The sequence below is a fragment of the Gavialis gangeticus genome, unplaced genomic scaffold (genome assembly GCF_001723915.1).
Source record: "Gavialis gangeticus isolate Ggan-Ray unplaced genomic scaffold, GavGan_comp1, whole genome shotgun sequence".
NCBI classification, from domain to species: Eukaryota; Metazoa; Chordata; order Crocodylia; family Gavialidae; genus Gavialis; species Gavialis gangeticus.
Window position 1 is genome coordinate 26984728 of NW_017729006.1, and position 16384 is coordinate 27001111.

General features: G+C 41.6%; 1 protein-coding gene across 1 annotated transcript in view; it reads left to right on the forward strand.

Moving 5' to 3' along the window:
* BMPER (BMP binding endothelial regulator) overlaps window positions 1-16384 on the forward strand; it is a gene marked incomplete at its 5' end in the record, with an annotated part of 307337 nt that overhangs the window by 283562 nt on the left and 7391 nt on the right. The window contains one exon of the mRNA XM_019509034.1: window positions 4981-5111. Coding sequence (XP_019364579.1) covers window positions 4981-5111 — 131 coding nt within the window. The remainder of the gene's footprint in view (window positions 1-4980; window positions 5112-16384) is intronic.

Here is a 16384-nt window from a genome sequence, read left to right on the forward strand (position 1 = left end):
AGCCTCCCTGCACATGTAGGGCACCCTAGTGTTTTATATATTAATATATTATATACTATTATATAATAATACTAATATTACTATTATATACTATTAGTTATATACTATATATTAGTATATTATACAATTATACTATCATTACTATTAGCTATATACTATATATTAGTATATTATATACTATTTTATATGTATGTATGTATGTATGTATGTATGTATGTATGTATGCATGTATTACAAGAAAATGCTTTCCTTTTTCATCAGTACAGATTTCTTCATTTTAGGCATCTTAGGTGTCATCAGGGAGATGTTTCCTAACTCCTTGTACTGCCATATTTGCCCTTGTAGGATTTTTACAGTTGCTAAAGGTGGAGAAACTGGGTGTGCATGGGTGTATAGGGAGAGATGAAATGGAAAACATTTTTAGAAAAACAAATGTGCCTTTAAAATGAATGTTAACTACTGTGGGAGCACAAACGTGAACATGCCTTTTAAAAAATGTCATTATTATTATTTGGTGTCAGCATAGAGGATATTTAAGACTGTTTAGGTGCCTTAACAATATTTCCTTGTCTTAGCAACTTTGGATAACATGTATGTGGAATCTTAACTCTGAATATCCTGGTTTGGTTATAGAATTTTTACAGTATTCTGGTAATATCTTCCCCTTTATATTATTGATATGGCATCTTAATTTTATGTCCATCTTAAGAAAGTTTTTAATGTTGGAATAGAATTCAAACACATGACTGAACAGCAGTTGCTCTACTATTAGTATATGGCCATTATAATACTTTGTACTGTCAGTGTAATTCCAAGATTATGTTGAATTTGGGTGAAACTGCTCTCTTCTAGCCTTAAGATATGTGCACATGAAGGGTTTCTCATCATGTCATAATTTATTTTCTGGATTCACAGGAGGAATAAAGAAGCAGGGAGTGATGGTAAAAAGCAGAATTTTGCAAGCAGTCATTCATTAGAGTGAAGAAAAAAGAAAGCAGGTCACAGTAAAATTTAAAAAGGAAAATTAAAAAATATCAACTTCCCAAAGATTTTTAAGACTGGGTAGGTTCCGGACTGTTGTGTGCACAGAATCCACTATTTAGTTAATTACAGTGAAAGCTGTGTTATCCGGCACTTTATTAACTGGCATGCTCTATTAACCAGCATGCCAAATGACGCGGCAAACGCAAAACTGGAAGTCCCACTGTGGCACTTCCAGTTTTGCTGAGTCCCACTTCTCTGACTTTAGACCACGGCCCGGGGCAAAGCAGCCTGTGTGGGGCCCTCCTCCCTGTCCCTTGGCACACTGATGCCAGGGACTGAAAGCCCTGGCACACTGGACACGGCATGAGGGGCGGCAGCCTGAACAGGCAAAGAAGCTTCTCAGGTAACTGGCATATTAGATTAACTGGCACTCTCCATTTCCCATGGATGCTGGATAACACAGCTTTAACTGTATTTAAATGTCCTCTGCCATCCTCCCTATGGGAATTTAGCCAGGTAGAAAGTAAGAGTGTTAATGAAATATAAGAAGGAAATAGATTTTTCTAAAACTTTTTGCAATGGCTATATTTCTGTCAGGAGCTTATCTCTAGAGAATAATCACCATTTTGCTTCTAGGAAGTTCTCTCATATTACTGCCCACTGAATCAAGCAATGTGACTGGCTGGTGTTCCCGCCCAGGATCACTAGAGGGAAGCAGTGACTGCATATCTGCTATGTAACAGACCAAACAATTTCTCCCTTGTGGCTTCCAAAGTTATTTTAAAAAAATTAAAATGTATTTTACCATTAATTCATGAGTTCTACTAATAAAAAATTAAATTAGAAAAATTGTTTTTATTTTAATGTTGGATTGTTAATTGATCTTTGCTGTTGCACATAGTTTCCTTTACTTTCAATTTCTGTAATTATTTAAAATAAAATAATAAATGACAAATTAACAAATAATTAACAAACACGCTAGACCCTACACCTTCAGTGTTTTGATGATTGCATCAGATCCAAGAACTATTCCCAGGATTAAACACCTAAGGGAAGTGAAGAAAAAAACATGAAGCCAATACATGTGAAATAAACCAGAAAATTTACACTAGTGGACTACTTTACATCAGGAACATTTAATGCTACTTCTAAGAGGTTTGATACTTTTAAAAGCAGGTCTTATTCAGGCAGAACTAGAAATTTAGATTGTGAACCAAACCTCTCCAGCATCTGTGGGTGTTTGAAATTTGAGTTTTGGGCCTGGCTTATTTAGATCATTTATGCCTGGAGATTTCACTTTAAAGTTATAGAACTGATATTCTTTTCTCAGTAGCCAGAAAGTGTTGGAGTAGGAAGCTCCTTAATTTTTATGCTCTCAAACACATGACCAGCCTGCCACTGGAAAGTATGATCCTTCTTGCCTTGCTTCAGTGCCCTGGGTATCAATAATAATAAAATTGCAATAGAGAATAGCCAAAGTTACTGATAGACCTGGTTGGTCCAAGAGGCCAATAGGGTGACTAAGAGAGAATAAAACTCTTTCTTAATACGATACTGGATCTGCGGGGAATATAACTGATTCTCTCTGCAACAGGAATTTCCTACATTAGCTCAGTAGGCATCTGCAACATTGTGAACTGGGATGTATGCCTCACATATGACACGTGGAATATAAAACCATTTAGGTTTGATAGCAATGCTTGATGCAAGCAGCATGTTGCTATGAGATATAAGCAAAGAATTGTAGGCATACTGTGGCAGGATGATATGCATCAGGGGAAACACATTTCATAAATCATATGAGAACCAAACTGGAGATGAACCTGTTCCCTCCTGTAAGCTTTTCAGCTCTGTTCAGACCAGACATTATGGAACAGACAGAGCAACAAATGCCATTCTGAAAGACATGAATGAACCTATAATGAAACCAAACAGGAAGCCAAATAATAAATACATTCAATAAAAGAAAGTATTCAAATGAGATCATTAGTCTTGCCCATTATATGCCCATTATATTTAATGTAAACCAATTGCATTTAGCTAGCTAGTTATTTATGTACCTATATGGACATATGCATTATATATATATATATATATAAATTATATATAGGGAGGGGGAGAGAGGGAGAGAATATATGGATATTATAATATATATATGGATAAATGCAATGCAATATCCATATATCTCTCTCTCTATATACACACATACATATATATTTACACATACATACATATATGTGTGTGTACATATATATAACTGTACGTGTGTGTATGTATATATGTGTGTATGTATATATGTGTGTACACACACACAAACACTATACAAAGGAACTTTTATCTAACAGTTCCACAAGTATTTTTGACATAATTGCTTTAGCTGTATTTTTGTTCTAATGAGTTTTTGGGTAATTTCATGCTTTGGTGCTAGCAAGAAGTTATTTAAAGGTCATGAAAATGTCATAGGAACCATCCAACAGAAATGTCAAGTGCAAAAATAATGGAAAGTTACTGTAATGTTGGGTGCCTCAGACAAGTTAAAGACCGCTGACAAGTTAAAAAAGCACTTCTAGTGATACTCACACCTTGTTCGTGGTTCGAAGTAATAATCTTGACATTTGTAGGTAAGCTTTCCAAGGACCTCTAAGCATTTTGCCAGGTGTTAAAGCTAAACCGTGCTCCTGAGTTGTTGATTGTAGGTGGTGTTTATGTCCTTTTGGTCACTATATGTAGAGATCACCAACTTCTTAAGTGGATCTGGAACTAAATTTCGCAAATGTGGCCCATATCAATTGATTAATGAAACAAGGTATGGTATATTTGCTCTGCATTTTTAAGACGTACCTGGGTGCAAGCAGCTACTATTGATTTGTAAGTCCTCTCCAAAAATCAGGCCATTAGCTAAACTATTCAAGCTCAGGTGCCTAAATATGAATATGCTTTCCTTCAAAACAAGGGAAATGGATGTAAAAGCCTCAGTTATGACTTAAATCTTTCTCCTCCCCTGAGGGAACTCCTGGAAGGTTTGTGACTCTCACATGCTTTATAAGGTATTTATTTCTCCTCTTAAGGGTAATGGGAAACAGTGACCGGTACATGGACCTCCATGCTTACAGACCAACACTTGCATAATTTGGTCCTAAAAAAACAGTGGAGATATTTATGACCTGATTTTCAGAGATGGCCAAGGTCATCCCCACAAACTCTCAGCTGCCATTGACTTCATGTGAATATTTCAGCACTTCTGAAAGTTAGCCTTTTAATGTTTCCAGCACATTTTAATAATTTAGAGAAAACAAAAATTGCAGTTTACAAACCCATTGCCTTTTGCCAGTTTTTATAGTTCCAGCCTGTGCCAGATAGGTATATATGCTTGATGAGCTAATTGTGAGTGGTGGCATACGCATTAGCAGTTTTACTTACTGCGTTGTTTGTGGTTAATCTGTTTTACTCAGTAGAATAGGGTGGTTGTATTACAAGTGACCTGGGTATTTTCAGAGCATATTAACTGTTCAGTTACTCCATGTCACAATTGCTCTTTTATAATTCTCTTAAAGTTCAGAATTCCTCCAGACTTTGTTGCAATAAATATTCTTCTGGGGAATGAAAATGGAGCCTGTATCCTTTACTACGACAAAAAAAAAAAGATATTTGATACAAATTGTTGTTTCCTTGCTCCATAACTGCTGCTTGCAGCCCTTGATCCCCATGGCATAACAAGTCTCGACTCTCACTTTGTGCTCTCTACTTTTTCCTAAATCTCCCATTGGTGTAGTCAGGAGTTTTCAGCATATAGAATTTAGAATTTAGCAGAACACCAGAGATGAGATCAACCATATGGATTTGGGAGCTGAAAAGTTTTTAGCTTGTTTGCTGTTTTACTGTAAGTGTAGGTTTTTGTATCTTTAAATTTTATTATGTGATCATAAAAGGAGATGGTTTCAAAAAATAACTACTTGTTAAACCGTTTATTGTTCATTTGTGGGCTGTGTTTTGCAGGTCCTGTGTGACAGACATGTGTGAGTGCCCAGTTCACAAAAACTGCTACTGTGAATCTTTGCTTGCCTATGCCCGGACCTGTCAGAGGGAAGGTATCAAAGTCCAATGGAAACCCGAGCAGAACTGTGCAGGTAAGCACCCTCTGATGGCTTCATTGCAATTTAGTGCATAGTCTGGAAGAAAGAAGCTTGTAGCTCACAGTTATTTTGCTGGGGAAAAAAGAATAGAAATCAATAAATGGCTAACAGAATGGATTTTGCTGAACAGTGAGGCTGTATTCTTAGTAAGGAAGAAAGCACTTACCAGGAAACATTTTTCAACAAGTGAATCCTAGACGTGTTCCACTAAAAACACTATTACAAAACTCTCTACCAGTCACCTCTGTTTTAGCCACAATGAGGAAAATGCTTACTGCTCTGGTTCAGAGATTGCAGACAATTACAGATAATGTTTCAACTCTTTTGTTCTCCTGTGAAAGTACAGCTATTTCTCTGTCTACCAATTATTATTATAGCTAGATTGCAAACAAGAGCACCTGTGGTAAGAATATACTGTGCTAATCTGCATTAATTTTGGTCACTGAGGCAAAGTTCCTATGTATTTAGTTTTACATTAATTGCAAATATTTCTAAGTAATTATTTCCACAGAAAGTAGTGTCATGTGGTCATGGGCATTTAAGGATACTTTATTACAGATGACTGTTTCCCTTAATGATGGACCTGTTGCTTCTGGTCATTACATAATGGCATTAGATTATCCTGAAATTTATTCAGATATATGTAAAACGATGATAGCTTGAAAAGATGAGGGAAGGGCACTCTGTGTTAGTTGAACAGTTGTTATTCTGTGGTTCCTCCTGGTAACTGAATGACTGACTCATTGTCTCTCTTTTTGTCTTTAATTTCCTTTTAATAAAAGCAAACAGACATAAGAGGGCTGATTAATGGGGCAGAATATATTTAACTAATTGCTCCTGAAAACTTTGAGTGCCTATTAGGGGCATGCAAAGTGGGCCCTTTTCAATTTGGGTTTGGATTCGGCCTGAATCAGGGACAGTTATTCGATTCGTTGATTTGGATTGCTGTCCCTGATTCAATTCAACTGAATCCGAATCTGAAGATTTCATGCTGATTCAGAGAATCAGCTTTTCGGACATAGACACAGCTTTAAAAGTTTTTTCTACATATGTTGAGGTACCAGCGTGGCTTGTGATGCTGGGGTAGATGGAGCATTCCACACAAGTGTGTTGGGGCCCTCCGTGTGCTCAGTGGAAAACCCAGAAGTGGACCAGAAGTAGTTCTGGTCCACTTCTGGGTCTGCTGGGGAGTGCACAGGGCCTCCCCTCCCCCTCAGACCCAGGAAGCACCAGTCACCGAGCCGGGGGGGGGGGGGGCGCCCCTCTGCGCACTCCCTGGTGGACCCAGAAGTGGACTGGAAGAGATTCTGATACACTTCCAGTTATGCTGCCGAGCATGCTGGGGAGCCACCGCACTTCTGTGGGACACTCTATGTGCCCCAGCATCACATTACTCATGAGCCCCTGCTACCTACAGGTATGTAGAAAAAACATTTAAAGCTGTCTCTACGTCTGAATCTCTGAATCTTTCTGAATCTCTCCGAATCGATTTGGAGGGTTCCGATTTGATTCGGAGAGATTTAAGGATCCTCTGATACAAATGGGAAACTAATACAGGCTTTCAACAACCACTTCCTGTCCTTGCAGTGGCAGGACATTAACAGTGCCCTTGTCCTCTTGCTTTGCCTGCAGTAAGCTAAGGCATTCTTGCTGTTTTGGAACAATATGCCTGGCAGTTGTGTAGTGGGGTTGTTCGTGAAGTTTTAAGAATATTGTGATGGCTGTAGGTGTTGTAGGGCTTGCTACCACTGCCCTGAGTTCATTTTCATACAGGCGGTGACAGGGTGGACCTCAGCTTTGGATCACCTGGTCTGCCAGGAAGTTGATCTTGTGTTTCTTTCCTGCCACGACTTCCATGAAATTATATTCCTAGGAGGCAGTGCCTGAGGTGATCCTACCTTGTCTCAATCTCTGTTTTCTTCTGTGGGGCTCCAAACCTCTGCTCTACCCCAGCCTAGCCTCTCCAGATGGTACTCGAAGTTCTCTGCAGCCAAGTCATAGTACTGCCTGTTGGGCTGGCCTTGGCCTGTCCTCAAATATCCAAAAAAAGGAAATCACCCCCCCTCCAAAACACCCCCAGCTGCTCTCAGTCTTTTTGCCAGGCTCAGTCCATGTCCCCTTCACCTGGGGTCAGGCTCTCATATCCCAATCACAACAGAAAACAAATCAATTAGTCCAGTCACTGTTCTGCATAGGCCTGCCCAGCTTACTCGTGAACATTCACAGTCCCAATAGGATCCATCCCATATGTAGCAAGGCTGTAACCTTGAACAACATTTCCTTTGTCCTCTTCTCTGGATCTTCAGCTGACACTTCGCTCCAGTGATTATCAAAAGCCATGTGTGTGCAGGCCTCCGCCTGCCTCCTTCTCAGGGTCACACCCGCAGCATTTCTCTGGCAAGTTTCACAACCCTTGCCTGCAGGGACGCGCTCAGCCTCTCCTTTCTCTGCAGCTTGCAGGGAACTTACCCCCCTCTACCCATCTCCGGGGCCAGAAATACCTCTGAGCAGCCTCCCTCCAATCCTGAGCAAGACGCTGCTCCAGAAGTGTGGTGAATGTTTCTCTTCCCTTCCGGTCTGCAGCTGCAACCCTTCCAGCCCTCCATGCTGTTAATGTTGTTTGTTTTCACTTTCCCTGCCTGTTGCTGCCGGCTGCTTTTCTTCTCCTGACCTCCCCTGCCCAGCATGTAAAGTATCTTGGGGCTTTTGTTTGCTCTGTCTCACTCCTTCACAAATAAGTTAGACAAGGATTTGTATAGGCTAGTTTGGATAGGGATGATCCTGCCTTCAGCATGGGGGTGGACTAGATGACCTCTTGCAGTCTCTTCCAACCCTGCTTTTAGAGTCACAGAGTCAATGGACCAGAAGGGACCTGTAAGATCATCGGGTCCAGTCCCCTGTCCTAGCCCAGCGGTTAAAGAGCTCAGACTAGCTCAACAAGGTCCTATTCCAGCTTCCTCTTGACCACCTCCAAGGATGGCAACCGCACCACCTCTGCCGAGAGTGTGTTCCAAGTTCTAGTTACCCTTATGGAGAAGTTCTTCCTTATGTCTAGTCTAAATCTTCCCTCTATTAGTTTGTGACCATTGGTCTTTTTCCTCCCAAGGGGTGCCTTCCTGAAGAGTTGCTCCCCCAGATCCTGGTGTTCCCCCCAACATATTTGTAAGCGGCTATCAAGTCAATTCACAGCCTCCTCTTACCCAGACTGAACAAGCCCAGCTCCTGGAGTCTCTCCTCATAGGGTCTATACTCTCAGCCCCTAATCATGCGCGTGGCCCTTCTCTGTACCCTCTCGAATTTATCCACATCCTTCTTGAAGTGCGGCTCCCAAAACTGGGCACAGTACTCCAGTTGAGGTCACCAGTGCTGAGTAGAGAGGGAGAAGCACCTCCTTGGACCTGTTGGCAACACATCAGCTGATGCACACCAGAGTTCTATTTGCCCTGCTGATGACTTCCTCACACTGTTGGCTCATATTCATCTTCTGGTCTATTGTAACCCCAGGTCCCGGTCAGAAGCTGTGCCAGCCTGTGGGCTACTGCCTATCCTATAGTTGTGTGAAGGTTCTTCCTACCCAAATGAAGTACCCAGCACGTTTCCCTGTTGAACCTTATCAGATTCTGATCAGTCCATAGAACCAGTCTGTCAAGGTCATCCTGAATTTTTACCCTGTCTTTTGGTATGGCCGCATTTCCCCACAGCTTGGTATCATCTGCAAACTTAATCATAGATCATTCCACCCCCATATCCAAGTTGTTAATAAATATGTTAAAAAGCATGGGTCAAAGAATCGATCCATGTGGGACACCACTGGAGACAGTCCTCCAGAATGAGGCCACCCCATTGATTAAAACTCTCTGGGACCAGCCTCTAAGCTGGTTATCCACAAACCTCACTGTAGGCTGGTCCAGGACAGCACCCTCCAGTTTGACTGAGAAAATTTCATGGGAGACAGAATCAAAGGCCTTACTGAAATCTAAGTAAACGCTGTCTACCTAATGACCCTTGTCCAGCTGGTTAATTACCTGGCCGTAAAAGGACACCAGGTTTGTCAGGTATGATCTACAAAGCCATGCTGGTTGTTTCTTAATACCCTGCCAGTTACAAGCGTGTGGTTGATGGCCTCTTTAACAATTTTTTCAAAAGTTTTTCCAAGGACCGAAGTCAAACTGACCCATCTGTAGTTTGCAGTTTCATCCCTCCTCCCTTTCTTAAAGATGGGCACCACGTTGGCCCTCTTCCAGTTGTCTGGGACCACTCCCAAGTTCCATGACTTTTCAAATATCTTTGCCAAGGGCCCTGCTATGAGTTCAGCCAGTTCTTTCAGGGCTCTTGGATGTAGGTCATCTGGCCCAGAGGACTTGAAAACTTCCAATTGTTCTAAGAGGACCCTTACCTGTTCAGGACTGATTTCATGTTGTCTATAGACTTCCCCATGTTCTCTGGGCCTCTGGACGGGTGCTTAGCTTCTATTAGCCTTCTGGAATACAGATGTGAAGTATTCATTTAGGAGGTCAGCCTTTTCCTGGGGGTCAACTGTGGGCTGTCCCTTCATATTCAGTAGGGGTCCTGCAATGGAGCTTGATTTTTTTTCCTTCTTGCTCCCCGTGTACCTGTAGAAGGACTTTTTGTTGTCTTTTATATTGGATGACAGCTTGATCTCCATGCATTCCTTGGCTTTCTGCATCTCATACCTGCAGACCCTGGTTACATAAGTGAACACTTCTCTGGTTGCTGAACCTTTTTCCATTGATTATATGTGTCTTTTTTCTTTTTCAAAAGTTCTCTGATGTCTCTGTTGAGCCAAGGGAGTCTCTTGGCTACTTTCCCACTCTTTGATCGTGTGGGAATGACCTCTTTTTGGGCAGTGAGAATTGCTGTCTTGAAGAGGCACCATTGCTCCTGAACTCCCAAATCATCCAGTTGCTGGTTCCTGAGGGCCTTTCTAACTGGCCTCCTGAGTTTGTTGAAGTCTGCCCTTCTGAAATTTAGGACTTCTGTTCTACTAATTGGGATCCTACCCTGCCAGTGGATGGTGAACCTAATCGGATCATGATTTACCTCCAATCTTCAGGTCCCCTACCATGTCCTCGCCTTTAGTAAACACTAAGTCCAGAGTGGCTTTAGTCCTAGTTGGTCCTTTGACAACCTGTAACAGGAACAGGTCACCGATAGCTGCCAAGAAATTGGCTGACTTGCTGGAGCCGGCCAAATGGTCCTCCCAGCAGATGTCAGGGTAGTTGAAGTCACCCATGACAATCAGGTCTTTAGTTCTGGCTGCCTCAGTCAATTCCCTGGAGAATGCCTTATCTTTCTCCTCTTGTTGCCCATGCTTCTGGCATTTCCATAAAGGCACCTAAGTTCCCCTCTGATTGCCTCAGTTTTTCTGTCACTGTGTGAGTATCTTAGGGTGTTGGTGCGTACCTTCAATGCCCTCTCCTGAGTCATTATGGGAAGAGGATTCATGTTCAGCAGCGGATTCATGTAAAACAGTGGAACCTCCTCCGTCTCCCTCAGACATGCCTAGTTTAAAGCCCTCTTCAGCAAGTCGGTGATTCTTGTAGAAAAGAGCTTGCTCCCTCTGCCTGTGAGGTGAATACCATCTCTTGTGTGTAGACCACTGCCATTGAACTGCATGCCTAGGTCAAGGAATCTGAAACCTATGTGGTGATGCCATCTGCGAAGTCTTTGGTTGACCTCTACAATGCATTCCTCCTTTTGTTGGGCTTAGGCCCTGACTGGGAGGATTGAGGAGAAGACCACTTGTGCTCCTAGTTCCTTGAGCTTTGCCTCCATTGTCTTGTAGTCACCCATGATTCTTCTGTTTCTTGCCATATCATTGCTGCCCACATGGACAAGGAGCATGGGGTAGTGGTCTGTAGGGTGGACCAGCTTAGGGATCCTTTTCGTAACATCTTGGATCCTGGCTCCTGAAAGGCAGCAGACCTCTTGAGCAAGAGGGTCTGAATGGCAAATGGCTTCTTTTGTGCCCCGCAGAAGGGAGTCTCCCATGACAATCACCCTTTGTTGCTTCCTTGGTGGGGGCAGCTGTTCCTGTCTTGTTTGCAGTGCAGAGGACACAGATGCCCTATCCATCAATGTTGTGATGGCTGCATAGCTATTGTGCAGAGCTATTGGTGGAGCAACTGATGTGCCACGTGGCTTTGGGCCTGAAGTGACCAACTTCCACCTGCCATCTGTTGGGTCATCCTGCTCAAGCCCATTCTTCTGCCTGGTTTCCATGGTGTCCTTCTCTGGGTGCAGGGCCTGGCAGTATGCGTTGATCTCCACCTTGTGCTCCCTGATAACACACAGCCTGTTCATCTCCTTCTGGAGCTCCCTCCCCTGGGCCTCCAGAGTCTCCACCAGCAAGGAAATCTGACAAGTGGAGTTGCCAGTACCCCTGATTCCATGCTATGGTTCCATGCAAGCTTCAATGAAAGGAGTTTCTTTAATAGTAGCTGTCCACACAAATATTTTTTTTTGCCATTTTCCTACTGTTTTGCTAAAATAGTCCTTGCAAGAACATTTTGAGGGGATTTAGACACATACCTTCCATTAACATTTAGAGAAGACACTTCTAAATGCTTTTTAAAAACTTAGCTGATCTCTAGAGATTCTGTATCCTTTCCCATTTGCAAAAATCTTTGAGCATATGGGTATTTTGTGTTTGAGCATGTACTTCTAAGTGATCTTTAGTTCATTATACGATATCAATAATTGACTGGTACTAGAGTGGCCCATTTTATATAGCAAATGGTATGGTCCGAGCAAGAGACTCATAAAAATAAAATGCCTCCATTATTATGTTTCTTATGGTAACAATAGCCAGGATCACGATTTAAATCTCTAACTGGCTTTTTTTTCAGCCCTACTGTTGCAAATATTTTGTCCTAATTAAGGATAAAAGTTTCTAAGTATGAAACAGTATATCTGTCATAAAAGTTTAGTATTCTGTGACTTTCATTTCCTGTTTGACATTTCATAGCCAGTGGGATATTTGGAAGGGTTGTGTTCTGATGGGAATGGAGTACACTTATTAGTGAAGTCAGGTTTTAATTATTCTTTTGTGTGTTATAAAACATAAGTTTTGTGTGCTTGCCAGCTCCTATACTCAGGCTGCTGTATGCTTAGCTCATTCTAATAATCTTTAGAATATTTGTGTTGTCTGGACTGCCAGCCAAATAGGATGCTCAGAAGGCTACATATACGTCCTCTTCTCTGCACCCTTTTTTATCCTAACCAGAAAGTGAATTCTTCTGTTCCCCTTTTTCCAAATATTGTAGCACATGCTCGCTCCTCTTCAAGTTTATAGTGTACATATGATGTATGCTGTCAATCAAGAGAAAGATTCATAGAAGGTATTAGTGGGTGGAAGATTTGTTAGAGAAGAAAAGTGCTGATTGATGGTAGGAACTGCTTGGTGAAACCAATATAGAAGCCAAGAGTATTCAGAAAGGAGTGAGGGATTATGTGAGAAACAGGGGAGTTGAGAAGAGAATGAGAAGCTGTGAGGGTAGTTATGGCAATCAGATGACATATGGGGTAAGAGAAAGAAGCTCAGGATGGTTCGGGTATGAAGGAAGAAATAAATAATAGGGATTCAATAAAAGAAGTTAGAGGTTTGCTGAAGGAGTGACTAAACTTGAGAGAAGAAATGAGAAAATGGGAAGGAGGTGGAAACAAGGGATGATAAAGAAAGATATGTTTAGAAAGCTGAGGAAGAAAAGGAAGCAGCTCAGGGATGGGAAGCTAAAGTTTTGGGAAACTTGGGGAACAGTAAATTAACTTAGAGTCTTTGGAGGCTTGAAGACATACATTTCAGATTCAGAATTAGGGAAAAGAGGTAATTACATACGGAAGGGGAGCTGTGACTTTGCTAAAAGGAAGGGAAGGCACAGTGTAGTCAGCTATTAAGAGGGGGCTGCATGTAGTAGCATTTAGAAGGCCATTTAGTGCAGGTATTGGCTCCTTCTCATTTGCTTGTGGCAACATTCAGTGTTATTATTAGCGGTGATTCCAGGTGTCATCGTTCACATTGACATTCACTTTTCAGGTGTCTGATTTTGTCGTCCTGGTTTTTTCTCTTCTTCTGGAGAATTTATGTTTAAAATACAGATTGTTTTCAAATGATGGGGTTTTTTGTTGACATTTCTGCTATATTTTTTCTTCAGAGTGTTTATTTGTTGTCTGTGAGATACTGAGGAAGGCATTTCTAACTTTGAGATATTGAGATACTTTGAAGGCATTTCTTCACTTTAAATGAAAATCTGTTTGAAAGTAGAGATATTTAAAAACACCAACCTTCCCACCCCCCTCAATATTGTTAAAGGGCTATTTTGATTCGCTCCTTTCCATTGACAGGGTTATTGTGAAATGATGTCCAATATTTTAAGCAGAAGGTAGTAAAGAGAACTTAGAGGTCTGCTGAAAGGGTGGCCAAGCTGGGGCGGAGAGATGAGAAATGATGCCCAGATTATAAATCCTGGAAACGCTAGAAATACCAGAACCTGTGCAGCAGGGATAGAAAAAGTAGCACACTGCAATCTTATAGAACTGCTTCAGAAAGGTCTGGAGATTTGAGAATGCAGAAGAGCTACTTGAGGCCAATTTAAGACAGACAGCTATTTGAGATCCCTCAAACTCTGTATTAGACATCAAATTTTGTTTTATTTTAGTAAAAATTGAAATGTAAAGCTGAAAACAAAATATGCCTACTGTAATGGAATTGTGGTTCATGATTAGGATTCAAAAATAATAATACATGTTCTAGAAGAGTGGAAAAAATGTGGAAGAGTATGAAAGTTGTTTTATTAATAAATATTATCCATATTAATTAATAATTTATTCATAAATTAATTAAATTATCCTCACCACCATGCAATTTCTTAAACAGAATTTGGACCCTAAAATGAATTCAAAAGATGTTTTCTTTGTGTATGTGGTAATGAGTCACTGCTACAATCCATAGGAAGCCTACCTCCATTTTATACTTTGGGAGGGTTTTTTGAATGGTTGGTAAAGAAAAAAATCAAACACTTTTCCCCAGTACACACAATTTCAATATTTAGAATGTCTAAGCAAATATAAGCTAGTTTCTTTTCAGTTTTCCACTTGCAGGGTAATAACCATTTATTCCACCATGAACAGCAACAGAAAATATGACATTTATATCTACTATCTTCTGTTATTTGAAGAAAATATATATGTTTTGACTTGATGAAAGTGACATTTTCTAACAAGCAGAAAACCATCAATTCCTACCAGGTAGAACAGTTCTAGCAAATTAGTGGTGCCAGCATTGGCTGAGTCTGCTCTCAGTTACTCTCAGTTACTCTACAGAAAAAATGGCCCCTGGTTGGGGAGCGGAATGGTATCCTGGGGCCACTTCTTTTTCTAACTCATAGGGTGTGGCACCAAATGGAGTCTTCGGTTGGACTTGAAGATCTGGACATTACTGCAATAAAACTTTGTAAAACAAATTACTTAGGCTATGGACAGAAATTACACATAAACCGGTATAAGTAATTGAAAACTAGTTCGAATCTGTAACACAGCAGATGTTAAGTGTACATAAGCTCCTTTCAAGATGGCCAAAACCAGTTTAAGATAAGCCTGGATGAATGTAGAATCAGACTTAACTGATTTAGGTTAAAGCGGTTTCTTGAACTTCTGTCCCTGATCCCCTCCAGATTCAAGTTAACTCACAGTCCCCCAGCATCCCAGGATGATTTGCACCTCCCCAGTAAACCCTCCCCTCACAGGGTGAGTGGGCTAGACTTAACCCAAGCTGTTTGCTCCAGCGCAGCAGGGAGGCATGGTCTAGTACTCCTCAGTTTCTAGCCTGGGTCACTGCAGGCATGTGGCTACATTTTTGGAACCAAAAGTGAATGTCTGTTCACTTGCTTATTGGTTCAATCTATGCAGCTTAGACTAACCTGTGAAGATTGAATCAATTTAGCCTCAGGTTTTTTGACTGTTTGTACTTAGTTTTAGAATTTTAAAACTTATACAGTTTTCTGTATCAAACATTCATACCTTTAGAGCGACATTTTAGAGTAACAACATAAGGTCTCAATTTTTAGAGGTGCCCAATTTAAGGCCCCAAGCACACATTACATTTATGTTGCAATTAATGTGTTAACCACACTATTATTAGCAACATGCCACATGTTTATTGAATTTATGGTGCCATAAAATAGCAGATCAGCCACAAAGATGCTCTACATATAATGGAACGTGAACTTGCCTAGGTACCATTGCTGACAAGCAAGCTGCTCTGGTTCTGCTATTGACAACCAGTGTCTATCAGAAACAGGATGCAGGCTCAGCAAGTTTGCTGCTAGGCAAGGCATCAAACCTGCCAGGTTGCAGCAAGCACTGGAAGGTTCATCGTGACCAGTCACTTCAAAGCACCTATTATTGGATCCTGGCTCCAGGCAGCCCCAAGTCTTGAACTAGCCTGTCACTGTTTGAAGCGGGGGCTGACAATCAAGCTGCTTCTCAGCTCTGGGTCTCAAACCAGCCCAGTGGTCTTCAGGACTGAGATTGACAATTAGCTGTTTGTTAGATCCAAGCTCAGAGAGCCCCAATATTGGGGCTCCCCCTGCCTGATCCCTAGGAAATGGTCTGGGGACAGCCCTGTTTCATGATTGGATTCTGAGGAATGTTATGCTTCATCTCAAATTATGTGCATCCTGGAGGATGCACAATGTTTGGGATGGGGCAGAAAATTCCAGAAATCCCAATGGTTCCATTGTTTTAACATATGCCAGGGCCTAAGGCACCTTAATGGGAACCTGTTTATCAGAAGGTAGGCACTTCTAGAAAATGAAGCCCTTCTAAGGTGACTCAGATTGAGCATCCACAATCACTGGTCACTTTTGCCATTCTCTCTGACTTTCTAGCACAGTGCTTTAACTACCATGCCACAGGTTAGACATTATCTAGTTGCTTTTTCAGTGCTCCTTTTGAAGCTGACTTCTGGGCAGCTGAAAGAGGGAGATATCCAGGAGGGGCCAGCAGGGAACTGCATGCTTAGGGGCAACCAACACGGGTTCATCAGTGGCAGGTCCTGTCAGACCAACCTGGTGGCCTTTTACGATCAGATCACCAGATCATTAGATGCAGGGGTAGCAGTGGACATAGTCTTCCTGGACTTCTGGAAGGCTTTTGACACTGTCTCTCACCCCGTTCTCATTAAGAAACTGGGGGGCTGTGGCGTAGACACCCACACAGTCAAATGGGTCGCCAACTGGCTGGAGGGC